At 44.2% G+C, this 23,829-nt stretch overlaps 1 protein-coding gene across 4 annotated transcripts in view; it reads left to right on the top strand.

The window, feature by feature from the left end:
* The window catches only part of BRD4 (bromodomain containing 4), a 73,829-nt gene that overhangs the window by 17,723 nt on the left and 32,277 nt on the right, over positions 1-23,829 (top strand). The window contains exons 1-2 of one of the 4 annotated variants that reach the window (XM_090289811.1): positions 19,618-19,761; positions 19,839-19,943. The exons of 1 other annotated variant lie outside the window; for it this stretch is intronic. In XM_090289811.1, coding sequence (XP_090145937.1) covers positions 19,918-19,943 — 26 coding nt within the window. In that variant the 5' untranslated portion in view covers positions 19,618-19,761; positions 19,839-19,917. Of the gene's footprint in view, positions 1-8,373; positions 8,460-19,617; positions 19,762-19,838; positions 19,944-23,829 lie in introns of those variants that run through there. 2 more of the 4 variants (XM_090289814.1, XM_090289813.1) reach the window with 2 other exon arrangements.

Below are 23,829 nucleotides of genomic sequence, written 5' to 3'. Positions count from 1 at the left end.
AACTTGTAAAATTCCCTTTGTGCCTCTTTGTAGTCAGCCTCTGCTTTACACATGCGTTTTGATTTTTCTTTTTTAAATTTATTTATTGACTTGAGAGAGAGCGAGGGAAACATCAATTTGTTGTTTCACTTATTTTATGCATTTATTGGTTGATTCTTGCATGTGCCCTGACCGGGGATTGACGATGCTCTAACTATCTGAACTATCCAGCTAGGATTCTTTTACTTTTCACACATAGGTTTTTAAACAAGTGCCCCAAGCAGTTTTCTGTGTAGCCAGAGATGGGAAGCCACCACTTTAGAGCTCTCTCCAGAGCAGCAGTTGAGTCATTATTTTTTTTGTTTGTTTGAAAACCTTGGTGGGAGAGCTGCCTGCTGTAAGGACAAATAGATAGCATTGGAATATTGCAGCAGTGGTGCCTGCCTAGTGGCAACCTGTTGCTGCAGCCTTGCTCTGGGGGAGGAAGGAGGAAGCATGAACGTCATGCCACAGAGTACAGTCGTATTGGGCCAACACAGGAGCCATGGAAAAGTGTCCCTGTTCTGTGTGCCTCTCTATATTTGTCCATATTGGGTATTCTGTCCGAGGCTGGGGCATCTACTCCTGGTGCATCACAGAAGAAACTGCTACTTAGCTGGGATTGGTCATTGCCCTAGGCCCTTCCTCCCTGTCCCTTCACCCCCCAACCCCCCACCAAGGGACTTCTGAGTTGATGAATATATTACTGAGAAAGAATTGTGTGACTTTTTGTGAAAGCTGCAAAAACTTAAGGTGGGGATCTTTTTGGAATGGGGGGACACTGCCTACTTATACATAATAATCACCTAAGAAAGTGCTTGGCCCTCCTGCTGTACGACAGACATTGGTTTCAAGTAAGCAGTGCCAGGCCAGAGCCTCCTGCATTAGAGTGAGCACATTTGCTCCCCAAAGTGTCCACATCTGCAAGTGTGGTGCTCCAGGACTAAGGAATGGCTCTGTGCCAACACAAGAGGGCTGTTGATACAGAGCCCAGAGCACGACCTATAAAGGTGACATCATAACTCAAGTGCTGGAATCCCCAGAAATTAGCATGGACTGCTTAGGAATCTCTTAACATGGGACTTATTTTCTTTCTTTCGGCATCAGGTGGAGTTGGACTGATTGTGTATTTAACTAGGAATGAATGATTTGGCATTCTTTCTGCTAAACCAATTTTTTGGTTGTAGAAAGTAGATTGTTATAATGTTTTTAAGTTTTTTAAATTATTTTTTTAACAAGGTTACCTTATTTTATTTTTATTTTATCTCTTTTTAGAGAGAGGGGAAAGGAGAGAGAGAGGGAGAGAAACATCAATGTGCGGTTGCCTCTCGCGCACCCCCAACTGGGGACCTGGCGTGCAACCTAGTCATGTGCCCTGACTGGGAATCGAACCAGCGACAGACAGTTGGTTCGCAGGTGGACACTCAATCCACTGAGCCACACCAGCCAGGGCCTAGATTGTTAAAATTTTTAGTACAAAAATGTTAAAGAAGAAGCAGTTTTTGTTTTTTAATTTTTTATCTTCGACCTTTTTTTTTTTTTTTTTTTTTCCAATTGCTTTTTTAGAGCGAGAGGAAGTGGAGGAGAAAGAGGGAGAAAGAAACGTTGATTGGTTGCCTTCTCGTACATACCCTGACCAGGAGTCAAGCCCACAGCCTTTCAGTCTACTGGATGATGTTCCAACCAACTGAGTTACACTGGCCAGGGCAGAAGTACTCTTTTATCCTTTTGGGGAGGTGGGGTGGAAGGAGGACTGATTGGGTCTTACTTTTACAGTAAGAATACAAGGAAAGCGTTTTGCATTTTTTCTTGATAGCTATTCAAGTTAACCACAGTATTGTACATATAGACTTAGCCAAGATTAAGGCAAAAACAAACCAAATATTCCAGCAGAGCTGAGAGTAAATATTTGTTTGTGGACTTGTACCCCTTTGTGTGTTTTGTAGAGCTCACCAATAAACCATTGCTTGAACGTGAGCCTGCCTGGGGCACCTGTGTAACCTTTATTACAGTTGTTGGTCGCTGTGTAACCCAGTGTCTTGGCTGCCTGTCATGTGTGGCTTAGAGGGTTAGGGCACTGCTGGCTGTATAGAACTTCCTGTTATGCTTCACCTTTGCCTTGAAGATGATATGACAGAAATGCCTGAGATTGGGGGTGGGAACAGGGACAGACAGACAGCACCCCTTCCTGCTCTTGGGTCCTCTGATTCTGCTACAACTTAATCCTTAACTTCCAAGTGAACCGGCTACTTTCTGCCTCTTACATCATCATCCCCTGTGATGAGGACTGGCCTCAAACAGATGAAATGAGGACTCCTTAGAGCCCACGTCTGTATTCCCTTTGTCTCCTCCTAGACTTGATCCAGGATAGAGGCCGATCCAGAAGATAGAATGTCATGCTCTAAATGAGTGCAAATGGAAAGTTTGAGTATTTGTGCAGTAGGCGAAACAAAGGAAGAGACAGGAGTGTGTCTGGCTTTGATGAGTCAAAGGCTTGAGAAGCAACTGAAGCTCCCCCCAAGGTGATGTACAGACTTTGTGAAGACGGAGTGTAAGGGCTGTAAATGCTTTTGTCTTGTTTGTACATTGCTTGTTGGTGAAGATGAGGGAGGAATACATTCCACTGATGTTTTCTTAGTGACAGAAAAGAGAAAAACTCAGTTTTAAACTAAGAACTGCAAAAGAAACAATTTGGGAAGGCCTTCGCATTCTGGTCAGCAGGAGGCAGCAGGTCTCTGGCCTTTCTGACATTTTAAGGTGCCCTGACAGTGATGATGCAGGACCCACATGCTCTGCTGTGTTTTCTGTCAAACTAGTAAGATGTAGCTGAGGGCTACTACTGTTTCACCTCTTGAACTTACCTGTTTGTGTGTGGGGAGGAGATGGAACTTTTTTTTTTTTTCTTTACCATTTGCTAGGAACTGCATATTTCTTGAGCCATTGCTGAAACACAGGGTAGCTGTTATTGAATACAAAATCCCAGTAGAAGAGGTGCTGAGGTGCCTGTCCAGGTTCACGTGGATAGAATCTGAACCAATGTTTTACTGGCTCTGAAAAATTTTCACCTGGGGGGAGAGGGTGGTCACTGCCATCAGAGGCCACTCCCCACCAAAGACAGGCAAGGCAAAGGCAGTTTTATGTGCTTAGACAACAGAGAGAAACCATTTCTCTAAATTGGAGAAGCCTCTGTCAACACACCTCCTTTGTTAAGTGGAATTTTAGAGGATTGAGAGTAAGTTGGTTTACCTCCCTTTAGCCCCTCTGGAGTTTCAACACTTAGATTTAAAGCTCTGCCATTGGGTTAAGTGCTGCTTCAGAAGCCAGTGCTTGGTGTGTTTGGGAAGTCAGTAGACTGCGCATAGGGGTACTACCATATCTTCATGCTGTCCTCTCGGCTCCCTGTCCATTTTAGCAGTCATGACATACTCCGCATTACTGCCATTAAAAATACCCTGGCTCATCTGCAAGCATCCTGCCTTGTCTGTGGGATTGGGAGGTCTCTGTCCCAGGCCTTGGATTTTGCATGGCTGGCATTGTGGTTAGTTTCTGGCTTTGTTCAGACATTTATTGGGACCTTTGAACATGCCAAGCACTTGACTGGCTACTGTCCGTAGCAATATGAACTTTGAAGAAAGGAAGCTAACACGATCAGAGTTTGGTAGATGCTTCGGCTGCTTATAATTTCACATTTCTGTTATTCATTGCTGGTGTATAGGAAAACATTTGGCTTGTGCATTAACTCTAGTCTACAACCGTGCTGTGATTGCTTCTTAGATCCAGGTGACAGTTCGTCAATTCTTTGAGATTATCTGTCATTTGTGAATAAAGACAGGTTTTTTTCTTCCTTTCCACCCACCCCCACCCCCCGCCAGTATGTTAGTTAGGACTTCCAGCAAGACATTGAAAAGGAGTGGTGAGAAAGGGCATACTTGCCTTGGTCTAGATCTTAGGGGGAAAGAAGCTAGTTTCTCAGCATTGAGTAGATCCTTTGGTTGTGGTAAGAGAAAATCTGGCTATAGAACCTCAGAAGGCCACCTAAGGCAAACTTGGGTTGAGAAGGGGGCAGGGAGGGAAGGCTTCTTGAAGGAGAGGGGTTTGCCAGGATGGGGTGCTGTGTAAGACAGAGTATTCCAGACAGGGAAAGCCTGATCTGTTAGAAATAAAACGAATGTCATGATGGTACACGTGTGAACCATACATGTGAGTATCTCTTGAGAGCGGGAACCTGGCTAAAATACTTGGGCTCCTGTTATGTGCTCAGTGCCCTGAGGTGCCAGGGATACAGTCTGCATAGACAGCAGACCACATCACCCCCAGGCAGTGCTAGGAGTTCAGATGTGGCAAAACTTCCTTCAGCAAGCTGATTCTCTGGGGTGGGCAGGCCCTACCAAGATTAAACTTCAGCTGTAGGTGTTATTCATAGACCACTGTCCCTATTCGTGGCCCTTCTAATCAGAGGCGGATTAAGGTCGGTTGAGGCCCCGGGCGCGGAAGAAAATATTGGGCCCCTTAAAAAAAAGAGAGAGAGAGACAAGGTAAGTAAAAAATGTTATGTACTATTAATGTTTTATTTCCAATAAACTTTGAATATAATATATGTATAATGTAATTAATAGTAGCATAATAATCACAAAGTTTTGAATAGTTGAACACATGTAGAAGTATAATTATAATTAATGATAGTATACGTATAATAGGAGTAACAATGAGAAATTTGGACAAAAAAATCAACTCATAGGTAATTAAAATCGCATCAATTAAAAACCAGACTTGGTGTCATTAGAAAAAAGTGTAAAGTTGGGGTATTGCGGGGCCCTTCAGAAGTCGGGGCCCAGGGCACGCGCCCAGTGTGCCCACCGTTAAATCCGCCTCTGCTTCTAATTGGTAGCTGACTTGGAAATTCTAGACAGCACAAAGGAGTATCATGTTGAGGCAATTGGGAAAATAATTATATCTGAATAAGAGTTTTATCTCCTCCCTTTTTGAAGGTCAACCTGTTCTTTGTTCTCTGAATAGCCTCTGGGGTCTGGGATAAGCCTGCCCACTATTCACTGCCCTTGACTACCATGCCAGCATGCAGGACCCCAAACTCCAGGCTTTACCCCACCCTGGCTCTCTGTATCCCAGGAATCTAGGATGTCAGCCAGGCCCTAGAGCCCCAGGATCCAAAGAGATAGTGATTCTGTTCATTTTGAAGGAGCCCTGGCATCCAGCTGACATTTACAACATTCTTCTCTGGGAACCCGACAGAAAAGTCCCAACAACCAACTTGATGACCATGAGCCTGTCCTAGGTTGCTTGTGGTTTGTTGAGAAGACTTCTGCAAAAATAGTGGGAAAGGGAACATTTCCTCACCCAGAAATTAGCTCTGGAATTACAGCTAAGTTTCTGTTGTGTTCAGCACTAGCAGCAGAATCACATTCCACCATTTTTCTCCCCCGTCCTCTTGGCTTCTGGGCTGGAGAAGAAACTAGTGGATCCAAGAAATCACTGCATGAAGATGTTTTCCACTTGTCTGATGGAAATCACAGTGGAGTGCCTGGTTGCTTGTCTGCCAGATGTGTATGCAGAGACCAGTAGGTTTCCTCCACTCTTGACCTGCACATCCAGACCCTTTGCCCCTCCAGACCTTTATCATTTACAGCTGCACAGATGCAAAGGCAGGAGGACATTCCACCTTGGTGGTTTCATCTGTTTTACCACAAATTTACAGACATGTGTAGCTTCATATTATGAAAAAGTTACTGTGTATTACATTTGTATAAACTCCCAGACTTCTGGTATTTCCTGGCACGGCACCCCATTTCTTGATTACACAGTAGATCACAGTCTTGGCTTTAATGTTAGCATAACCTGGAGAGCTTTTGAAACTCCTAATACTTGGCCCCTACCCAGGACCCTGTTCATTGGAATCTCTGTAGAAAGGGGCCTAGGCATCAATATTTTTTAAGGTTTTCCAGGTGCTACCAGCTTTACAGTTCTGTACCAAGATTTCACCCTGGTTCGGATGCTGAGTGTTAAATCCAGAAGCTGCACAGTCTTGTGAGGAGAGACTGGGCAGATTGCAGGTTCTTCTGGTCATGCTTAGCTAAATGCTTTCATTTATATTTACCGTGGATTTCCAGCTGCTATCTTCATTGTGGATTACTACCTTCTTAGTCTGAGGACAGAGGAAATGGTGGTCTGGTTTATTATCAAGGCCCAGTTGGCTATTGGCTACATTTGGGCTCCGCTGAAATCTGGGAAGTGGGGCCCTGACCAACTTAAAGTTATTTAAAGCTATTTCTGCTAGTCATTTGAGATGGAACTTTCTGAAATGAATTACCAGAATCTTTTGCCCTGAGGTAAAAGGGGTATGGCTTCACCAGTGTTCATAGCAGCAATATTCAGTGGCTGAAAGTGGAAACAACCCTAATGTCCACTGACAGGTTACTGGAAAAATACAGTGGCATATCCATATAATGGAACATTATTGAGCCTAAAAAGGAAGAAAATTCAGATGCGTTCTTCCAGAATGGAGGAATATTGAAGACATTGTGCTAAGTGAAAGAAGTCAGACACCAAAGGACAAATATTGTATCATTCTACTTATGTGAAATACCTAAAATAGTTAAATTTATAGAGACAGAGAACGGAAGAGTGGTTGTCAGGCATTGGGTCAAGGAGAGTGAGAGTTACTGTTTGATGGGTACACTTTCAGTTGGGGAAGATGAAAAAGTTCTGGAGACGAATGGTGGTGGTGGTCGCACAGCAATGCGACTGTACTTAATTCCACTGAATTGTGCACTTAAAAATGGTTAAAGTGGCAAACTTCATGTTGCACATATTTTACTGTAATAAAACTTTTTAATGGGTGTGCCTTGCCCCCTTGCTGGATATTCATTGTATTCACCAGACTAAGAAGTAGTGCCTGCACGGTTTGTCTAAAGTTGTTACCCTCTGCCATGGCAGTTAAATTTTTGGCTGTTTTTCTTTTGGTAAAACGACATAGTTGCCTCCTTGCCTGCTATCAAATTGCCAGCTGTTGCTTTCTGCTCCTGTGCCTTCAACTGCTCCTCTCTCCTTTCAGTGAGCTGCTTCTAATCTGGTGTCCTGCAAACAGAGATAAGCCTACCTTCTTGGTGGTGTGGGGCTTTGTGGTGTGGCCTTACCCAGTGTTACCACTCAATAGCTAAACTATTGAGTTTCAGGGGGGGGTTTTAGCTTCAGTTTTTACATTTGGCATCGGAGGTTCAGCTAATCTTATTTTGAATTAAAGTTGAGTTTATTATTCATTGGTTTTTCCATCTCAATACCACTGTTTTGTGTGGTACTTTCATTGGCCTCCTTGAGCGGCTGGCATCAATAGTAGGTGGCTGTTGTGAGGACCCCTCAGTGTGCACTGGGTCCATGGTGGTTTGGTGTGAGCCAGCCCTTCCAAGGGCACTGAACCTCCAAGAGAAGTGTTCATTCTGCCCAGTGACAAGCAGAGAGCTGCTCTCCTTCCTTTCCTGGAGTCCTCTAGGGTCTGAAATTGTGAAATCCAAGACCTAGGACATTTTCTTTTTATTTTTTTAATATAGATATTTTTTTAGAGAGGGGAAGGGAGGGAGAAAGAGAGGGAAAGAAACATCAATGTATGGTTGCCTGTCGTGCACCCCCACCCTGACTGGAGACCTGGCCTGCAACCCGAGCATGTGCCCTGACTGGGAATCAAACCAGCGACCCGCTGGTTCATAGGCCAGCACTCAATCCACTGAGCCACACCAGTCAGGACCCTAGGACATTTTCAATTTCAGGTGTTTGGGCTTTTCAAAGAAGCATCTCCAGATGTTTTTTCATTTGTTCACAGTGCTTGATTAGGCAAGCAACTTCCTATATGGCCCATTGTGTAGTCCAGATAATGCCAAGAGCTTGAGTCCCTGTTTCCTGCAACAAAGAGAGACCCTTGAGACTTATATTAAGGCACCCGAGTCAGCAGTCAAGGGTAGGGAGGGTCTGGAAGGCCCCTGCCCGATACCGTTGGGATGTGAAGTGAAGCTTTTTCCTTTGGCACATAGGAAATATTGAACTTCTGAGAATTCTGGGATAGGAAACCAGGATAGGGTCACTAAGTACAGTGGCTTGTTGGCCTGCTTTCCTAATGAAAGGTGGAGTATATTTGTGAAGTGAAAAATTAGTCAGCTGAGTAGTTGTTACTCAGCACAGCCTACAATTGTAGGGTATCATCCTGTTATTACTGGAATTAGCGTTCTATTGGCTGTAACAATGTAAACTTAGGGTTTGCTGTCATTGTAAACTGCCTCAGGGATGAAGTCAAGGATAACTGAATTTACCTGTGCCTCTCTCACTTGTCTGCAGGAAAATACATACGCTTGTAATAATCAACATCCAGATAAAAAGTGAAGCTGAAGTATGGATCTGGCTTAACGAGCTGTTGTCTTATATGTAAATTCTCAAACGTAAAAAAATTCTGAACTTTTTCATTATCTTTAAAAATGATAGTGTAGTCCTGGCCGGTGTGGGTCAGTGGATTGAGTCCTGGCCTGTGAACCAAAAGGTCACAGGTTTGATTCCCAGTCAGGGCACATGCCTGGGTTGCAGGCCAAGTCCCCAGTTGGGGGCGTGTGAGGGGCAACCTGATTGTTCCTCTCACACATCGATGTTTCTCTCCCTCTCTTCCTCTTTTTCGCACTTTCTAAAAATAAATAAATAAAATTTAAAAAAAACTATGATAGTACAAAGATGCTATACCTGAATGGAAGCTGCGGTTTCAAGTAAGCCACAAGCTGCCCTGCCCCACCCCTCTCTCCCAGTTGAAATAAATATATATACCAGGGGAACAGTTTTCAAAGTAATTTATACATGAATGAGATGTTTCAGTGAAGAAAGTTTATTCTCTGGGTGAACTGTAATCCCATCTAATACATGATATGGAGGAAATGAGAAGAGATTAAGAACCATAGAGCCTCGCTTGTGATGAATTCTAAGGAGTGGAGACTAAAAAAGAATTCCAGTCCATGTGCCCCATGCCCTTTTTGTTCCATTGTACATCACATAGTTGTAGTTATTTTCATCCTTGATTGTTGCCATCCCCCAACTCCAGGCCAGAATGTTGAATCCCTAAAGACAGGTGTCTTTGTGCTGAATCTCAAGGGCCTTCAGTGTTGCAAGAATCACAGTAAGTAGTTTGTTGAATGGCAGAATCAGAAATCCAAAGTTTTCACCTAAACCAGGAACACCTCAAAAGATGGAGTTATACTTAGTAATCCCCAGGCTCTTGCTGCTTGGCCAGCTTGGACCAGTTGTTTTTCAGCCTCTTCATTTCCATACCATCTCCTTGTAGACCCATGTCAGATACATATTAGCACATAATCAGCAAAGACGGCAACAAAAGGGCAGGCCAGGTAGATGCTGAATAGTGAGAGGGGGAGAGCTGTAGTCAGATCACAGGAGCACAGTTAACACAAGGAGGAGCAAGCTGGATCCTGACCTGAACCCACCTCTCAAATCATACTTTGGGATGAAATCAAATCTATAATAGCCTTTTATTCTTTATCTTTACATGTTAGAGACAGAGAACCTCACCCACAAGGGATCTTGTGTCTGTGCGGGGGGAGCTTACACTTTCATAAATACAGATCAATATGTAAGTGGAACAAAACAGAAACATGAAAACTGGGTTCAGAGGGAGAAGGAGGTTGTGTGTGCTGTGAGCTTTGTTGCTTCCGGGGTGTGCTCATTTGAGGGCAGAGTGTGTTGGGTTGCAGCCAGGAGGGCAGTCTGGCAGTCTGGCCACCTCAGTTGTTTGCTTAGAGGATATTCAATGGAAGTAGTGTTCTGTATGATTGTGTTGAGTGGAATTGCTTTCTGCTCCAATCCTAGGACACATCTGTGTAGGTAGTGTTCTAGGTGTACTTGCACTCACAGATTTTTAGAGGATTTGAACTGGATTTGATGAAGGTTTTTCTTCTTCAACACTCGTGGTACCTTTTTTTTTTAACCTGAAAGTAGAATGCATTTTGATGCCATTTTTATGGCAACAGGTCAACTCCAAGGGAACAAATTCTATTTTTGTGTTCTGACATGGTAACAGGGTTAGCAAAGGCACCCTGAAATACCATTAATACCAATACAGCACTTTGAAGAGATTATAATAGCCCAGAACTAAATTTTTAACATTTACTCCATTTGATTATACTTCTCATAATCTGCATGTCTCTCAATTTAGTTTCAGTTTTAAATGTCATCAGTTGGGTGGGGGGGCTTGATGGGAGTATTATTTTTAATCCCAAATGGGTCCTCAGTAAAGTCTTCAGGGGCTCCATTCTGTTTCAGAAGTACTTTGCTTTCACACCTCTGCCTTTGGGGATTCTTGTGTTCAAGTGTGTGACACCCTCCCTGCCCCTGCTTAAGAGATCAGGTGGTTTTTATTTGTCCATCCTTCTTTAAAGCAAACACCTCCATGAGACCAAATAACAAAATGTGAATTCCTTCTTTGTAGATATGAGGAAGGTTACTTCCTCAGGAAGACTTTCCTGACCTGAGCCCCTTGCAGAGGCACCCTGGGAGGTAGTACCCTAAGCCCTCGTGTCTGTGAGGGCAAGGTCTTGTCTGTGGGTGGCTCCTGGGGGATGGGGTCCGGTGCCCCCACAAGCACACTTGAGTTCCCATCATGCATGATTCACAACTTCCCCAGCTTCCATTCTTTTGGCTTCGTCAGGTAGAGCTAGCCTAATAATTATTTTAATTCAGTAAGAAGCATGGCTTTCTACTGGAGTAATTAGAAGACATCCTGAATGAAGCACAAGACCTCGCTGGGGCTGGATGGGGGTGTGGGGGACCTGAATATGAGCAGCCAGACGTAGAAGACAGACAGCAGTTCTGGTGTGGTTCTGTACTTTGGCTTCCCCCATTTGTTACAGACAGGAGACTAGCTCACTTGGTTTAGATTCTTGTGCTCAGGGCTTGCCTCTTCCAGCCACCTTGGCATGGGTGGGGCCCCAGGCTGAGGACATGGTGCCAGTTTCTCTGACCTTTCTCTTCCCTCAGCAGATGATACTCTTGCTCATTCTTCTTTGCCAGTGAAAGAGCATATTCATGCCATTCTTTGAGAGTGGGCTCAGAACTCTGTCCTCCTCCATCTGCTGGGGTCATCACTCGCTGTCCTTCTCAGAGTATGCCCTCATGAGTTGATTTCCTCATGTTGGCCCAGCACCTGGCACCATCCTGGGAAGAACCAGCACCACCTCTGCAGCTGAGGCCAATAACAAGGGCAATGAAAAGCCTCTCCCAAGTTTCTTAACACCATTGTGGGAAGCCATCCGAGTTTGAGGGTGGATGGGGGCTCAGGGCACCATCAGTAGTCCTGCTTAATTCTGCACGTGCCTAACGAAAACAGTCTCTGGGAAGGAGTTACGTTTATAACTGGATCCTGTTTTCCAATTCCCTCTTTTTAGTTTTTATGAGGAACCTGGTGGCCCACTGGCTCTTAGCTCAAGCTCCGGAACCTTCTTCAGATGTTCTTATCTCACCACCTCCTTTGGTGTGTCTGCCCTGATCCAAAAAATTCCTGCAATCTTGGATATTTTAAAAGCCTTTGTGTACTTCATGGTTAACGTTTTCTGGGACAGTTTCCACTTCCTCCCCTATCACATCAACTATTCGATTCTGAGAGGACAACACTTGTTTCCCTCAGTCCTCTAAATTGCCAACAGCCTGATAGAAAATCACAGGAGTGGTTGCAGTGCCCTGAGGCCATGTGGCCCATAACTGCTGCCTATAATTTGGCCTGCTGTGTCACCAACCAGGAGGCTGCTGGTTCCCTGCTCTCTTTCTGCTGAACTCTCTAGCAGGGACTTGAGGTGACATTCTTCTGGGCACTCTCCTCTGAGTACACAAGTTCCTTAGTGGTCCTACTCAGCCCTGTTACTCAGCTGCTTTTCTGCCCTGCCCCCAGAGATGGGATTTGTTTTGTGATGGTTTAGAGTTGAGATTAATCCTGGGTACCCCCTTAGCCTCAGCAATCAAGATTTAGCCTCTTAAATTATGTCTGAGTCTGACCGACCTCATCTTCTGTCCCTTGTTTGGCTCTTGTTTTATTTCTGCAGTAGCCTTCCTGCTGAGCTTGCTCTGTCCCCTCAACAATGTTCCCAAATTGTGGGATGCTTAATCCCTAACTAAAGTGACTTCAGCTAGTCCTGGGATCAGCAATCCCCTCAGGAGGACACCCTTAGCCTTTGTTTTCCAAAGTCCTTCTGCTCACTCGGAGGAGAAGGGCTCATTGGATGCTAACCTCCCTGTGTGCAAATCAAGCAGAGCTCCAAATCTTGGACCAGCAGTCATGGAGTGCCGTGGTTGTTTTCATTGTACTTATTTTTGCACCAGCTTTCTCTTTGTAATAGTTAGTGCTACTTTTTAAGTTAATGGTTTTCCTCCTCTTTTATTTTGAAAAATTTCAAATCTGAAAAAAAAAGAAAAGGTTCACCAACTAACATTTTGCCACTCTGATTTATTTGTCACTGCACAGGATTTTTTTTCTTCTCCAAAATCCTTTGAAAGTTGGTTGCAGATGTGATATTTTGCCTCAAGTACTTTAGCAAACATCTTTTTAAGAATTAAAGGGTATTTTCTTGAAAGCAGGGACCCCAGCAGGCATTTGTATGCCCATGTTTACAGCAGCATTGGTCACGGTGGCCAAAAGGTGGAAGTAACAAAAGTGTATATCCATACAGTGAAATATTATTCAGCCTTAAAAAGGAAGGGAATTCTGACACATGACAACATGGATAAACCCTGAGGACATCATGCTCAGGTAAAGAAGCCAGTCATAAAAAAAGGACAAATGACTCACAACTATCAACAACTGAATCTAAAAAATAAAAACAAAATCCAACTAAGCAAACGAGAATAGGAACAGAATCATAGGTATGGGGATCATTTGCAGGCTTATCAGCTAGGAGGAGGAAGGGGGAGAAATGGGGAAATGGTGCAGCGATTAAGAAGCATAATTGGTTGGTACAAAATAGACGGGGAAGTTAAGAATAATATGGGAAAGGGTGAAGCCAAAGAACTTACATACAGAATCCATGGACATGAACTAAGGGGGGTGGGATTGCTGGAGGGAAGGGGGTTACTGGGCAGAGGGGAGCAAAGGGGAAAAAATTGGAACTACTCTGACAACATAATAAAATATACTTTTAAAAAAAGGACAAAGATTTCACTTATATGAGGTACTTAGAAGTAGTCTGATTCACAGAAAGTAGAATGATGGGTGCCAGGGTCTGGGGGGAGAGGGGAGTGTTAGTGTTTAATGGGAATAGAGTTTCAGTTTTCAAGATGAAAATAATTGGGGGCTAGATGGTGGTAATGGCTGCACAACAATGTGAATGTACTTAATGCCAATGATTAAAATCATTTAAAAATGATTAAAATGGTAAATTTTATGTATACCATAATAAGATAAAGATTATTAAAGTGCTTATTCATTTTCTTTTTAAAATAAGGGCATCGTCATTAAAAAAAATCACAATAAACATTTTCTTACATATAAAAAAATCAATAATAATTGCATTTCATAGATTTCCCATGTTGTTTCCCAAAATGTCTCTTTTCCATTCAAATAGGGTCACACATCACATATGATGTTAATGTTTTTAAAATTTTATAAAATGCAATTTGACTTAATAGCACAGATGGCTCTCTAGGTGATGAAGGTAGTTGGTATGGGACTAGCTTGGGGTCAAAACAACCTTGAATGTGGAGTGGTATGGGTCCCCGTGGCTTTGAAGCTGAATTTCTAAAGTTTGTGCCCTGGCCTTCTAGCTTCTAGAGGGGGAACCTTCTAGATCTTTATGGAAGGTCAGCATGGGGCTCTTGATCATCAGAATGTGGCTAATGCAGCTGAGAGGAACTGCATTTTTAAGTTTTATTGAATTCTAATTAATGTTAAAACTGATATTTAGTTATTGGAGAACTTTATGTTTTGAACACCATAGGTATGTGAATCTACTTTTTCAACTGTAAATTTTAAATAGAGTCTAAATACAGATCAAATATTTTGGATGAAAACTTAGCTGCTGAATTGCAATGTGCTCTAAGTGTAGAGTACACACTTGGATTTCAGACATACTTAGTATGAACAGAAAGGTAACATACCTGTTTTTTATGGTGACTACATATGTTGAAATGATGCTTTGGGTGTATTGGGTTGAATGGCATATACTGTTATATATTTAGTGAAATACAGTATTCCCTCACTTATCACGATAGGTGAAAATCCGTGAAGTAGGAACCTTACATTTATTTTAGTGTTTATATATATTTTAAGGCTTTATAAACCCTTCCCACACACTTACAAACTGTTCCCAGTCTCTTGTTAACCTTTCCCACTCCCTTATTAACCTTTTCCATACTTTTATAAACACTACTTATGTTCTTAAACATATTCTACACTCTTAAGCCTATGTAACTTTAACAACATACGTACATATACAGTACCGCAAAATCCTGTGATATAGCGAAAAATCCGCAATAAATAAAGATAATATTTTTTAAAATCCCATGATACAGTGAGGCTGTGATAAGTGAACCATGATATAGAGAGGGACTACTGTATACTCTTAACTTCACCTTTTTACTTTAATGTGGCTTTTCGGTAATTTTACAGTACTTGAGTGGCCATATTATGTTTCTATCAGAAGCGTGTAGATAGGGTACAAGTATGAAGCACTCCTCCTCCATGCAGCAGACCCCACTGCCACCCTCCGCCAGGTCTTCCCTTTATATATCTTTCTAGGCTACTGAAGAACTTTGGTTTTTGGTCAATTCTCAGCTGGAGTCTCTTCTTCCCTAACGAAGCTTTAGTTAGGCCTGTGAGCACCTGAGCCCTGGGCATGCCTCTGCTTCTCCGCTATGTGTCAGGCTAGTGGAGGGAAGGGGCTTGGTTGGGGCAGGGGAAACATGCTGGCTGGTCTGTGTTACTTGATACATAGGAGAAGACTTCTCATTCCTCTATCTAGTTTCTTGCCCTAGGTCCTCAAATGGTACAGAGATGTGGGGATCATTCGTGTGAGGGCATTGGGACCCCAGGGAGACTAGTGAGGTTACCAGCTCAGTTCCCTCTGGGTGTGCCATGCCCAGTGTGGAGTCTGGCAGAACTCAGAATCAGAGTGATGTGGAAAGCTGCAGAAGGGTGTGGGTCTCTTAACTTTCCTCATCATGACTTGTAAACCAGTTATTAAACCCAGTGCAAGTGTTCTTTTCACTCAAAGACGTGTGTATGCACATTTTTATTTAGTCATTCTATACGTTAGACCCTTGGTTTGAAGCTCCACCTTCTTAAATATTTTTTACAGTTTTAATACAAAGGCATTGAGGAGTTCCAGGAAATGCTGCAGGTTCATTGGGAATGTGATTATGTACTGGGGTGGCCGGCTCTTTTGGTTTCTGGTAGGCTGAGAACTCCTCACCTGAGTGGATGCTAAGGACATGTAAGCCAGGGAGTAAATTTGAACTATGTGGCAGGATTAGAGTCTGGGATGTGTGCCTGGATGTTGCTGGGGCGCAGAACCCAGGACAGGCTCTGCCGGTAGTTACTGCCTACAGGCAAGCCACAGGCAGTCCAGGGAAGTATGGCTGGAGACCAGAGGAAGGGGCATGGCAGGGGAGCCCTGCAAAGAGATAAGACGGACATTTCTCTCCAGTGCCTGCACCCCTCCTCCTGTCAGTGTCAGAGCAGGGATGCTTAACTTCTGTGAGTCATTTACTTCAGTGGAAGGTAGGTGTAATTAATGACAAACAAGAACATTCATTCTCACAAAGCAGCAGATCCCTGTGCAGTCTCTGCTTCCTTAGTTGTTCTCGAGAGATCAGTTATTTAAATCCAAGTATCCATCTCAAAGTGACGCCCAGTTAGATTATCAGGGCAGAAGTAGACATTGAATGTTTGCTGAGGGCTGAGGCCTCCTTGCAATGCATGGAGATGGCTGTCTGGAGGGCCTTACACTTACTTGACAGAAGTCTTGCCTGTTTCCTGGGGCTGCTTAACTGTCAAAAGGACTGGCTTTTTCAGTACCCTTGGAGTACAGTTTAAATGCTGTCACCTCTTGGTGACTGGTTGTCTTTGGGCCTTGTGTCAGTCTTTCATTTCCTGCTTTGGAAACCAGAGACTTGGGGTCTTTCCAGTTCTGGGGTTAACTTGGTCATTTTCTGTGTTCCCTTTTCTTTGGGAAAAGTGATGCTCTCCCTGTTGGTTGGGTCCTGTACCTGATGAAAGGTGAGGCAAGACGAGAGGAAAATTCATCTTTCCTGGATCCACTTCTTGACGTGCCTGATAGTGACAAATGTAATTTTCTTTTCTCCCAAATTTTTCTTTTTAAGATTCAGCTTCTCAGTGAAGGTCAGAGGGTACTACTGAAGAAATGGTCAATTCATAAGCATCGGCTCTTCATTAAGGGGTTCTGTATCTTTAAATCCTGAGTCCGTGTATGCCCTTGTCCTTCATAGTCATGTTTGTTTCTGGCTCCTTACAGTGTCTACATGTCTCCACATCTCCTCTTGGCCATTGAAGGGCTGGTTTTGACTTTCCTATCAGTGAAGGCTCTTGGTGGTCATGGCTGAAGTGTCCCTTGGATGTCAGAGTTGTGGTGTCTCTAGAAGCTCTTGGCTAGCTCCGTTCCCTGAGCTCCCTTTGTTCCCGGTGAGTGTGTAGGTGAGTCCCAGGGAAGTGCTGAGTATCATTCTCAGCCACCACTCTGCTGCTTTGAAGAGACACTGCGAAGACCATGTGCTTCTGAATTGATTTTAGAATACAAGAGGAAGGGGGGTGGGCATCAGTTTGATGTTCCATTTATGCATTCATTGGTTGATCCTTGTGCCCTGACCAGGGATTGAATCCACAACATATTGGAATAGTGCTCCAACCAGTGGAGCTACCCAGCCAGGGCTGGCACCGTGTGGAGATCCCCACCCCATTAGTTTTGCTTACTTGTTGACTGTTGTTTCCACTTACATGTAACAGGCTTATGTGCCAAGCTGGTGCCTCCTGGAACATTTCAGCTCCAGGCACTGGACTGCTTCTCCCTGTGTAGTGCTAGCCATCGGCTATGCAAGTTCATCATCTACGCTGCTCACCTCCCTCTACTTGGCCTCCCAAATTCCTAAACAGCTTGACATGGACCACTTGCTTGGAAGTTGACACTAACGTGTTTCCCTTCCCTTGGTGTTTGGTGTGCTGGAAACATCATAGTTGTCTTTTTTATAGTTTTATGTTTTGTTCATGAGGATCATGAACTTGATTTTTGTCCTTTTGTTGGATATGGGAGGGTTTCAGAGAACTAGTGTACTGTCATCTTCAGACACTTTCTGGTCTGTACCAGGGCAGCCCAAGACTATCAGCCCAGTTTGACTAATCCTGGTTTCTCACTCTTAGACTTTTCCCTCATTTCAGTAGTTTCCTTCCTACTGGGAGGAAGTGCCCAGCCTCCCTGCCCACCTCAGCTTTGTGCTCTACATGGCTCTGTGGCCATCTTGGAGATTACTTCTCAAAGCAGGATTTTACTGCATCAGTTAACAGCCCTGTTATGTTGCATTTCTTCTTATAGTGCTGGCTCTTCTGAAAAAACACATAACTAAAGATAAAAGGTAAAGACAAGGCAAGGAGCCGGAGTAAACAGCTTTAAAAGAGACAACCAGGAGAAAATGTCACTACGATTTTATGAAAGGCACAGCCCAAGACCCAGGATAGTGGGAATGCAGAGTGTGAAGTAATGGCCTCATATTTCTGTCATTATCTTCCAGCCTCTAATTTGGAGATGTGGCCAGGTCAAGGCTGCTTTGGAGTGCCTGTAGGCCAGCTCACCAGGTAAAGAGGCAGGCAGACTGATAGACCAACCCCACCTACAGAGGTGGGGTCTTGTGAAAGGGGGCAGAGTGCAAAGAAGAAAAACTTTTTTACGTATATGTTGGTTGATTGACGTTTTGGTATAAATTGGTGTAGTCATCCACGGATCTACCACAATACCCTACCTCAGTTTATGGTTTCATGTACCTGCCCACTTGTACATTTTTACCTAATTTGTAATTTCACATTCTACTTTTCTAACATAACATTTTGTCACATAAGCTTTACCTCACCTTGATGCCAAAGTCTAGAAATCTGTGGAACGTGGGTTGCAAACCACGGACCAATCTGAGCTTTATTGGCACACAGTCATACTCACTTGTCTTAAGGATGGTCAAGGGGCTGCTATCCTGATACAGCAACAGCAGAATGGAGTATTGCAACACTCTGTCTCACACAGCTGACTGTATTTGCGCTCTGGCCCTTTAAAGGAAAAATTAGCCTGTCCCTGCTGGAATATGTTTTAGCCCAGCAGTGTTGATCCTGTCTGCATCAAAACTTTGTTGTTTTGTTTTTAGTGTATGTTCATCACAGGAACATTTTAAATTTACAGATTCATCCACCCAGATGTGCTGCTCAGTCCTGCAGCTGCTGACCCCTTTCTCAGGGGAAAGATGGTGCAAAATTCTCAGTAACCCCTAATTTAATGGGCCTGCTGATTGGTTTCTAAAGCAAAGTGACTGGAATTCTGATTGGCAAGGTTGTGGCCTGTCTGGGCTTGACTTCTGGTCCTCCTGGCTGCAAGATCCTTGTAGGCCTGGTCCCCTCAGAGGGGAACAGAGAGCTTGAGTGCATCCTATCAGGAAGGCTATCTTTTACAGAAGAATTCATGAAGCTTCCAGTCAATCCATCCTGCTCCTGCCTTCCCCGGCATCTTGCCTCTGTGCTGTGTCCCTTTAACAGGAGTGAGTGGACAGGACAGAGTTGAGGCAGTGTCACTGGGCTTTGTGGGCCCTCTGGGAGACAAGAACTTCAGGAGGAACCACAGATACAAACCCTCTAGATTTACGCAGCTTCTTGCGATGGAGAGAATTGGACCTGAATCTCTATAGAGTTCTAATCAGCTGATTGCTGAGCAGGTGCATATAGTCTTTCTCTTTTCCTCTCTTACTTGCTCTCAGAGTCCCAGAACTAAGCCTACCCTATGTCTGTCTTTCTCACCTCCTACTCTTCAGAAAACTAAATAGTTTCTGTTAAAATTTGAAAACCATTACATTTGTGTAATGTCTGCTCTTAAAGTGTTTTCAGATCACTTCTGTGGTTACAGTTACTTCCTTATGGAATGTGTGTGCCCATTGTACTGCTCTTCACACTTTAGAACCAGATTGACCACCAGTGTCTGCATTTCACGTTGATTTTTATGTGCTGTCTGCTTTATTAAAGCAATTGCTGAACACCAGGCTTTGCAAGATAATATGACATTGTCAAAAGAAATACAGTGTCATTTGACGTTGAAACGATCAATTGCCTTATGCTGGTAGTTCCCATAATGCCCCCTGGCTTACCACAACACTGTTGGCACTCAGCTTGGGAACCAGGGAACTAATCACCTAATCTTTTTCTTATTTCTCTAAACTGGGAACATGTAAGAAATCTGTTGGGAATAGATCCAGAAATGGGACACCCAGTTGGATCACCCAACCTTCTTTGGGTTGGAAACTATAAGTAAAATTCTCTTCCTTGTCCTTCAGCTAACTCAACACAGTGAAGATGTCTACTGCCTTTTGGCCTCAGGTCATTGTGAAAACAGGAGGAACAGCATTTTTGGATCTTTTAGACATAAAAGTTTGGCTGGATTGTTTGAAGATGTTGTTTACTGTGTCACGAGAATCCAAGCAATAAATTCCTCCTCATATCTGCAGGTAGATATAGGAGTTTCTGTATTTCCAGCCTCTCTTCCCGTTGAGTCCAGGTGCTGAGAGCCATTTATTTCCTGCAGGACTCAGACACACAGAGTGACCCTGGCACTCACCCTCACTGAGATGCCCTGTCCCTGACCATCCCCTCTTGGATTCTCCATGAACAACATGCCGCATGTGTGCAGGTATAGTTGAGGATGAAACCCCAGGCAGGAATGGTATTCTCCTATTGTTTATATCCAGAATGTCCCTGGAATCTGACTCCAGTGCCCCATCCAAGCCTGCCTCTCCCCGCAAACTATATTCCCAACCCTGCAATCAGGGACTTGTGAAGGACAAAAGACCAACATGGTCTCTTGGACACTTGCACTGTGCCATCCCACCTGCCCTCCTTTCAGCTTCTTGCATGCACTGGTGTCTCCTGCCTCCAGACCTGTGCCTGTGCTAACTACATCGGCCTTGCCTTGTCCTACTTGTCCCAAGCCTTGTTCCTCTATGCTCTGTTCCTCACCCTCCACAGAAGTGCCCACTTTCCCTGTCCGTGGCCAGAGCAGCTTTGTCTTTCTCCTTTGCAGTACTCACCCAGGTGTTGCTTAATCACTTAAAGAATGTCACGTTAGCTACACAGAGTCCCCAGTCCTGGCATGGAGCTCAGACAGAAAGTATTGGCTGAGTGAGTGACGGTCTGGCTAGTCACCTCATGTTCCCTGTGAAAATGAGAGAGATTTTCCTTTCCAGAACTTTGAGATTGAGCTGGAAACCCCAGGATGACAATCGGGTGTGTTTGCTGTAGGGTACCTTCTATCCTGGAGTCATTCACTGTGCACCTGCTGTGCACTGGGAGGACAGGAGTGAAGTAAAAATGGCCCTGCCCTCAGGTTCCCCAAGGTATGTGTGTGGGGCTGAGCTTCAGAGTCACAAAGAGTTCAGGGAGGTACAAGGTACAATAAATGAAAGGCCTGAAGGTGACAGGGAAGGGACTTGTTGCAGCCCCTTGTGTTTGGTGTGTTGATGGTAGGGGCTGGAGTAGTATGAAGTGGTGAGGGCCACCGCTGTGGGAAGAATTTGCCCAAGGCTGCCTCCTACTTGGGTCAGTGCCTTAGAAAAGTCATCGTGGCCCTCATGTAGAGGCTCTCTGGTGCCTATTTCTTGGCCCACAACAGACTAGATTCTTGTTGGTTTCCCTTGTGTTGGCTGCAAAAGGAATGAATGGCTTTTTTTTCTTCTAATGAATGGCTTCTTGAAGTATCCTAAGGATTTTACTTGCCTGCAGTTAATGGGAGGGCTGAGCTGCAAGATGCAGGTTTTCTGGGCATAGCCTCTCTAAGGATGGCCCCCAAGTGGGTGCAGAACAGGAGTCCTGGGCATCTCACGGCAGTCCCTATTGCTCAGTTGTTGTATATGGCGGTCCCTCACATTGGGGCCATGGATACACCCTGTCATTGGTTTTCCTCAGAACCTCCTTCAGGGAAATTTCAAGGTACTTCTGGCTCCCAGGTCTATCTCATTCGTTGTACACGTGTTGTGCCATCATGTTTGAACTGAAAACATCCAGCAGCTTCATTATGGAATTGACCACCGACATTACTGTGTATGGGTTTTATGCCTTAGGGTTTCTTTTTTCAAGTATATTTTACTGATTATATTGTTAGAATAGCTCAATCTTTTCCCCCTTGCTTCCCTCTCCGTACCACCACCCCTCCCTATGCTTTAGTTTTTGTTTTTAATAATTTGTTCGTTCATTTTATTTTTGGAGAGAGGGGAAAGGAGAAAGAGAGGGAGAGAACATCACTGTGTGGTTGCCTCTCACTCGTGCCCCCAACTGGGGACCTGATGTGCAACCTAGTCATGTGCACTTACTGAAAATCGAACCAGCGACACTTTGCTGGCAGGCTGATGCTCAATCCACTGAGCCACAGCAGCCAGGGCCTGCTTTAGTTTTTGATGTTTGTTAAGATGGTGGCCAGCCTGTTCCAACCATGTGCTTTGGACCCTCCTTTTGGGGGTGCATATTCAGCTCACAAGTGGTTTAGAGGCCAACTAAAACTCCCCAAGAATCATGTGTCAGATTCTTGACCACCCGACTGATTAGGCCTGATTTTTCCACATCCTATGTAAGTTACTTCTTTGTGCCTTGGTGTCTTCATCTTTAAAGTGGGGATGAGGCCAGAAGCAATCTCAGAGATGTTTTAAGGATTTAGATGTTACTGTGTGTCAGACATAAACCAGTAGGCTAGGAATGGGGTTTTGGCTTTTGTGATGGATGTAACTTAAAGCTCAGAGATGAAGCAGAGTTCAGGGTCAGTTTTCTGTTTAAAAAAGAAAAGTTCTGGCCCTGACTTGTGTGGCTCAGTGGATTGAGCGCTAGCTATGAACTGCAAGGTTGCTGGTTCAATTCCCGGTCAGGGCACATGCCTGGGTTGCAAGCTAGGTCCCCGGTTGAGGGTGCATGAGAGGCAAGCACACATTGTTGTTTTTCTCCCTCTCTTTGTCCCTCCCTTCTCCTCTTAAAAATAAGTAAATCTTTAAAAAAATGAAAAATAAATATTTATGTTCAACATGGGATGCAAGATCACTTCTGGACACATAACTCGTCTGCTGTAACACACTCTCCTTCTGGTACCTTGAGTATCTCAGTGCAGGTAGCACAAGTGTATTTCTCTGCAGTGTAGTCCTTTCCTGTAAGCTAAAGGAATTAATGACTTAGTATTTTTAGGTAATTGGCATCCCATCTCTGAATAGCAAAAGTCATTGTTAATCTCTTTATTGTTTGGTGAAAAGAGATAATAAAGAACAGTCCTTCCTTTTAAAGCAAACATGGATTCAGTTTTCATACTGACTCTTTGGTGGCCTTGGGCTGCTCCCACATGGGAGCCCTCCCTGTGGCAGCCTCCTCCATGGAGCAAGCAGCGTGCTTTCTTCATGTTCTCTAGCCAGGTGATGGCTATGCCTGCAGTTGACCAAAACATTGGGAGGAAAGCCATGTTGGTTTTGTCAGCCCTCAGATTCATCCTTCAACCAGAACCCCAGTGTTGGGGGCACGTGTCCAGGATCTACATGTGGGGTTGTCAGCTTGCCTGCCTCAGGAGGTCCAGCTCTCCACAGCCCCATAGAACAGACTCACCACAGTGTTACTTTTACATGTCAAGCTCTCCCCTGATGCTTTTTAAATGTAATCATTTTCCAAAGCTGCATTTTTAAAAATTAATTAATTTGTTTATTTTTAGAGAAAGGAGAAAGAGAGGGAGAGAAACATCACTGTGTGGTTGCCTCTCACTCTTGCCCCCAACTGGGGACCTGACGTGCAACCTAGTCATGTGCCCTGACTGAGAATCGAACCAGCAATACTTGGCTTGCAGGCCGACGCTCAATCCACTGAGCCACAGCAGCCAGGAAAACTGCATTTATAACAATCTTTGTGGGAACTTTAGTTTAAATTACACTTGGACTGAATCATAAAGAATTTATCAGTAGCTTTAGTGCCTGGCATGTGCTAAGAGTGTGTCAGAAAGAAAGCCATGACAGGGCCAGCCAATTTGCCCTGTCTTGTTTTGGCCCTCTTTCCTAAGTCCTTTCCTGATTTCTTTAGCCAGACAGGTTCTCTTACGCTCACTTAAGGGTATTAATGGAGATACTCCTGTGATGCAGGCAGCTCCTAGCCAACAAACACAAAAAGAATGCAAATGATCAGCACACGTTTGAACAGATGTTTCTTCTCATTAACAGAGTGTGGGAACTCTCAGCATTGTGGGTTTGGCAATAAAAACATGTACCCCTGACCTGCGGTTGTCCCCTTAGAATAACTGAACAGGTGCACAAACTTGCCCTTGTAAGGATGCTTTCAGCAGAATTTGGTGTGACCTGAAGCAGGGATTGTTCAGGTGAGAGGAGTCCACAGGACAGGGTGCTCAGACGGGCACTGAGCTGGCAGGGGCAGGGGGGGCGGTCCCTCACACTTTTCCCCTCCCTCCTTGCAGGTCACAGGGGCTACCTTTCTATATCCCTATAAATAAGCTTTGAAAAGCAAATTAGTAGGTCAAGTATGGATTCATTCTGTGTTACCAGCAGTTC

This window comes from Furipterus horrens, unplaced genomic scaffold (assembly GCF_987537825.1).
Source record: "Furipterus horrens unplaced genomic scaffold, mFurHor1.1.pri manual_scaffold_10, whole genome shotgun sequence".
Classification (NCBI taxonomy): Eukaryota; Metazoa; Chordata; class Mammalia; order Chiroptera; family Furipteridae; genus Furipterus; species Furipterus horrens.
This window is presented reverse-complemented; position numbering and strand designations above follow the sequence as displayed.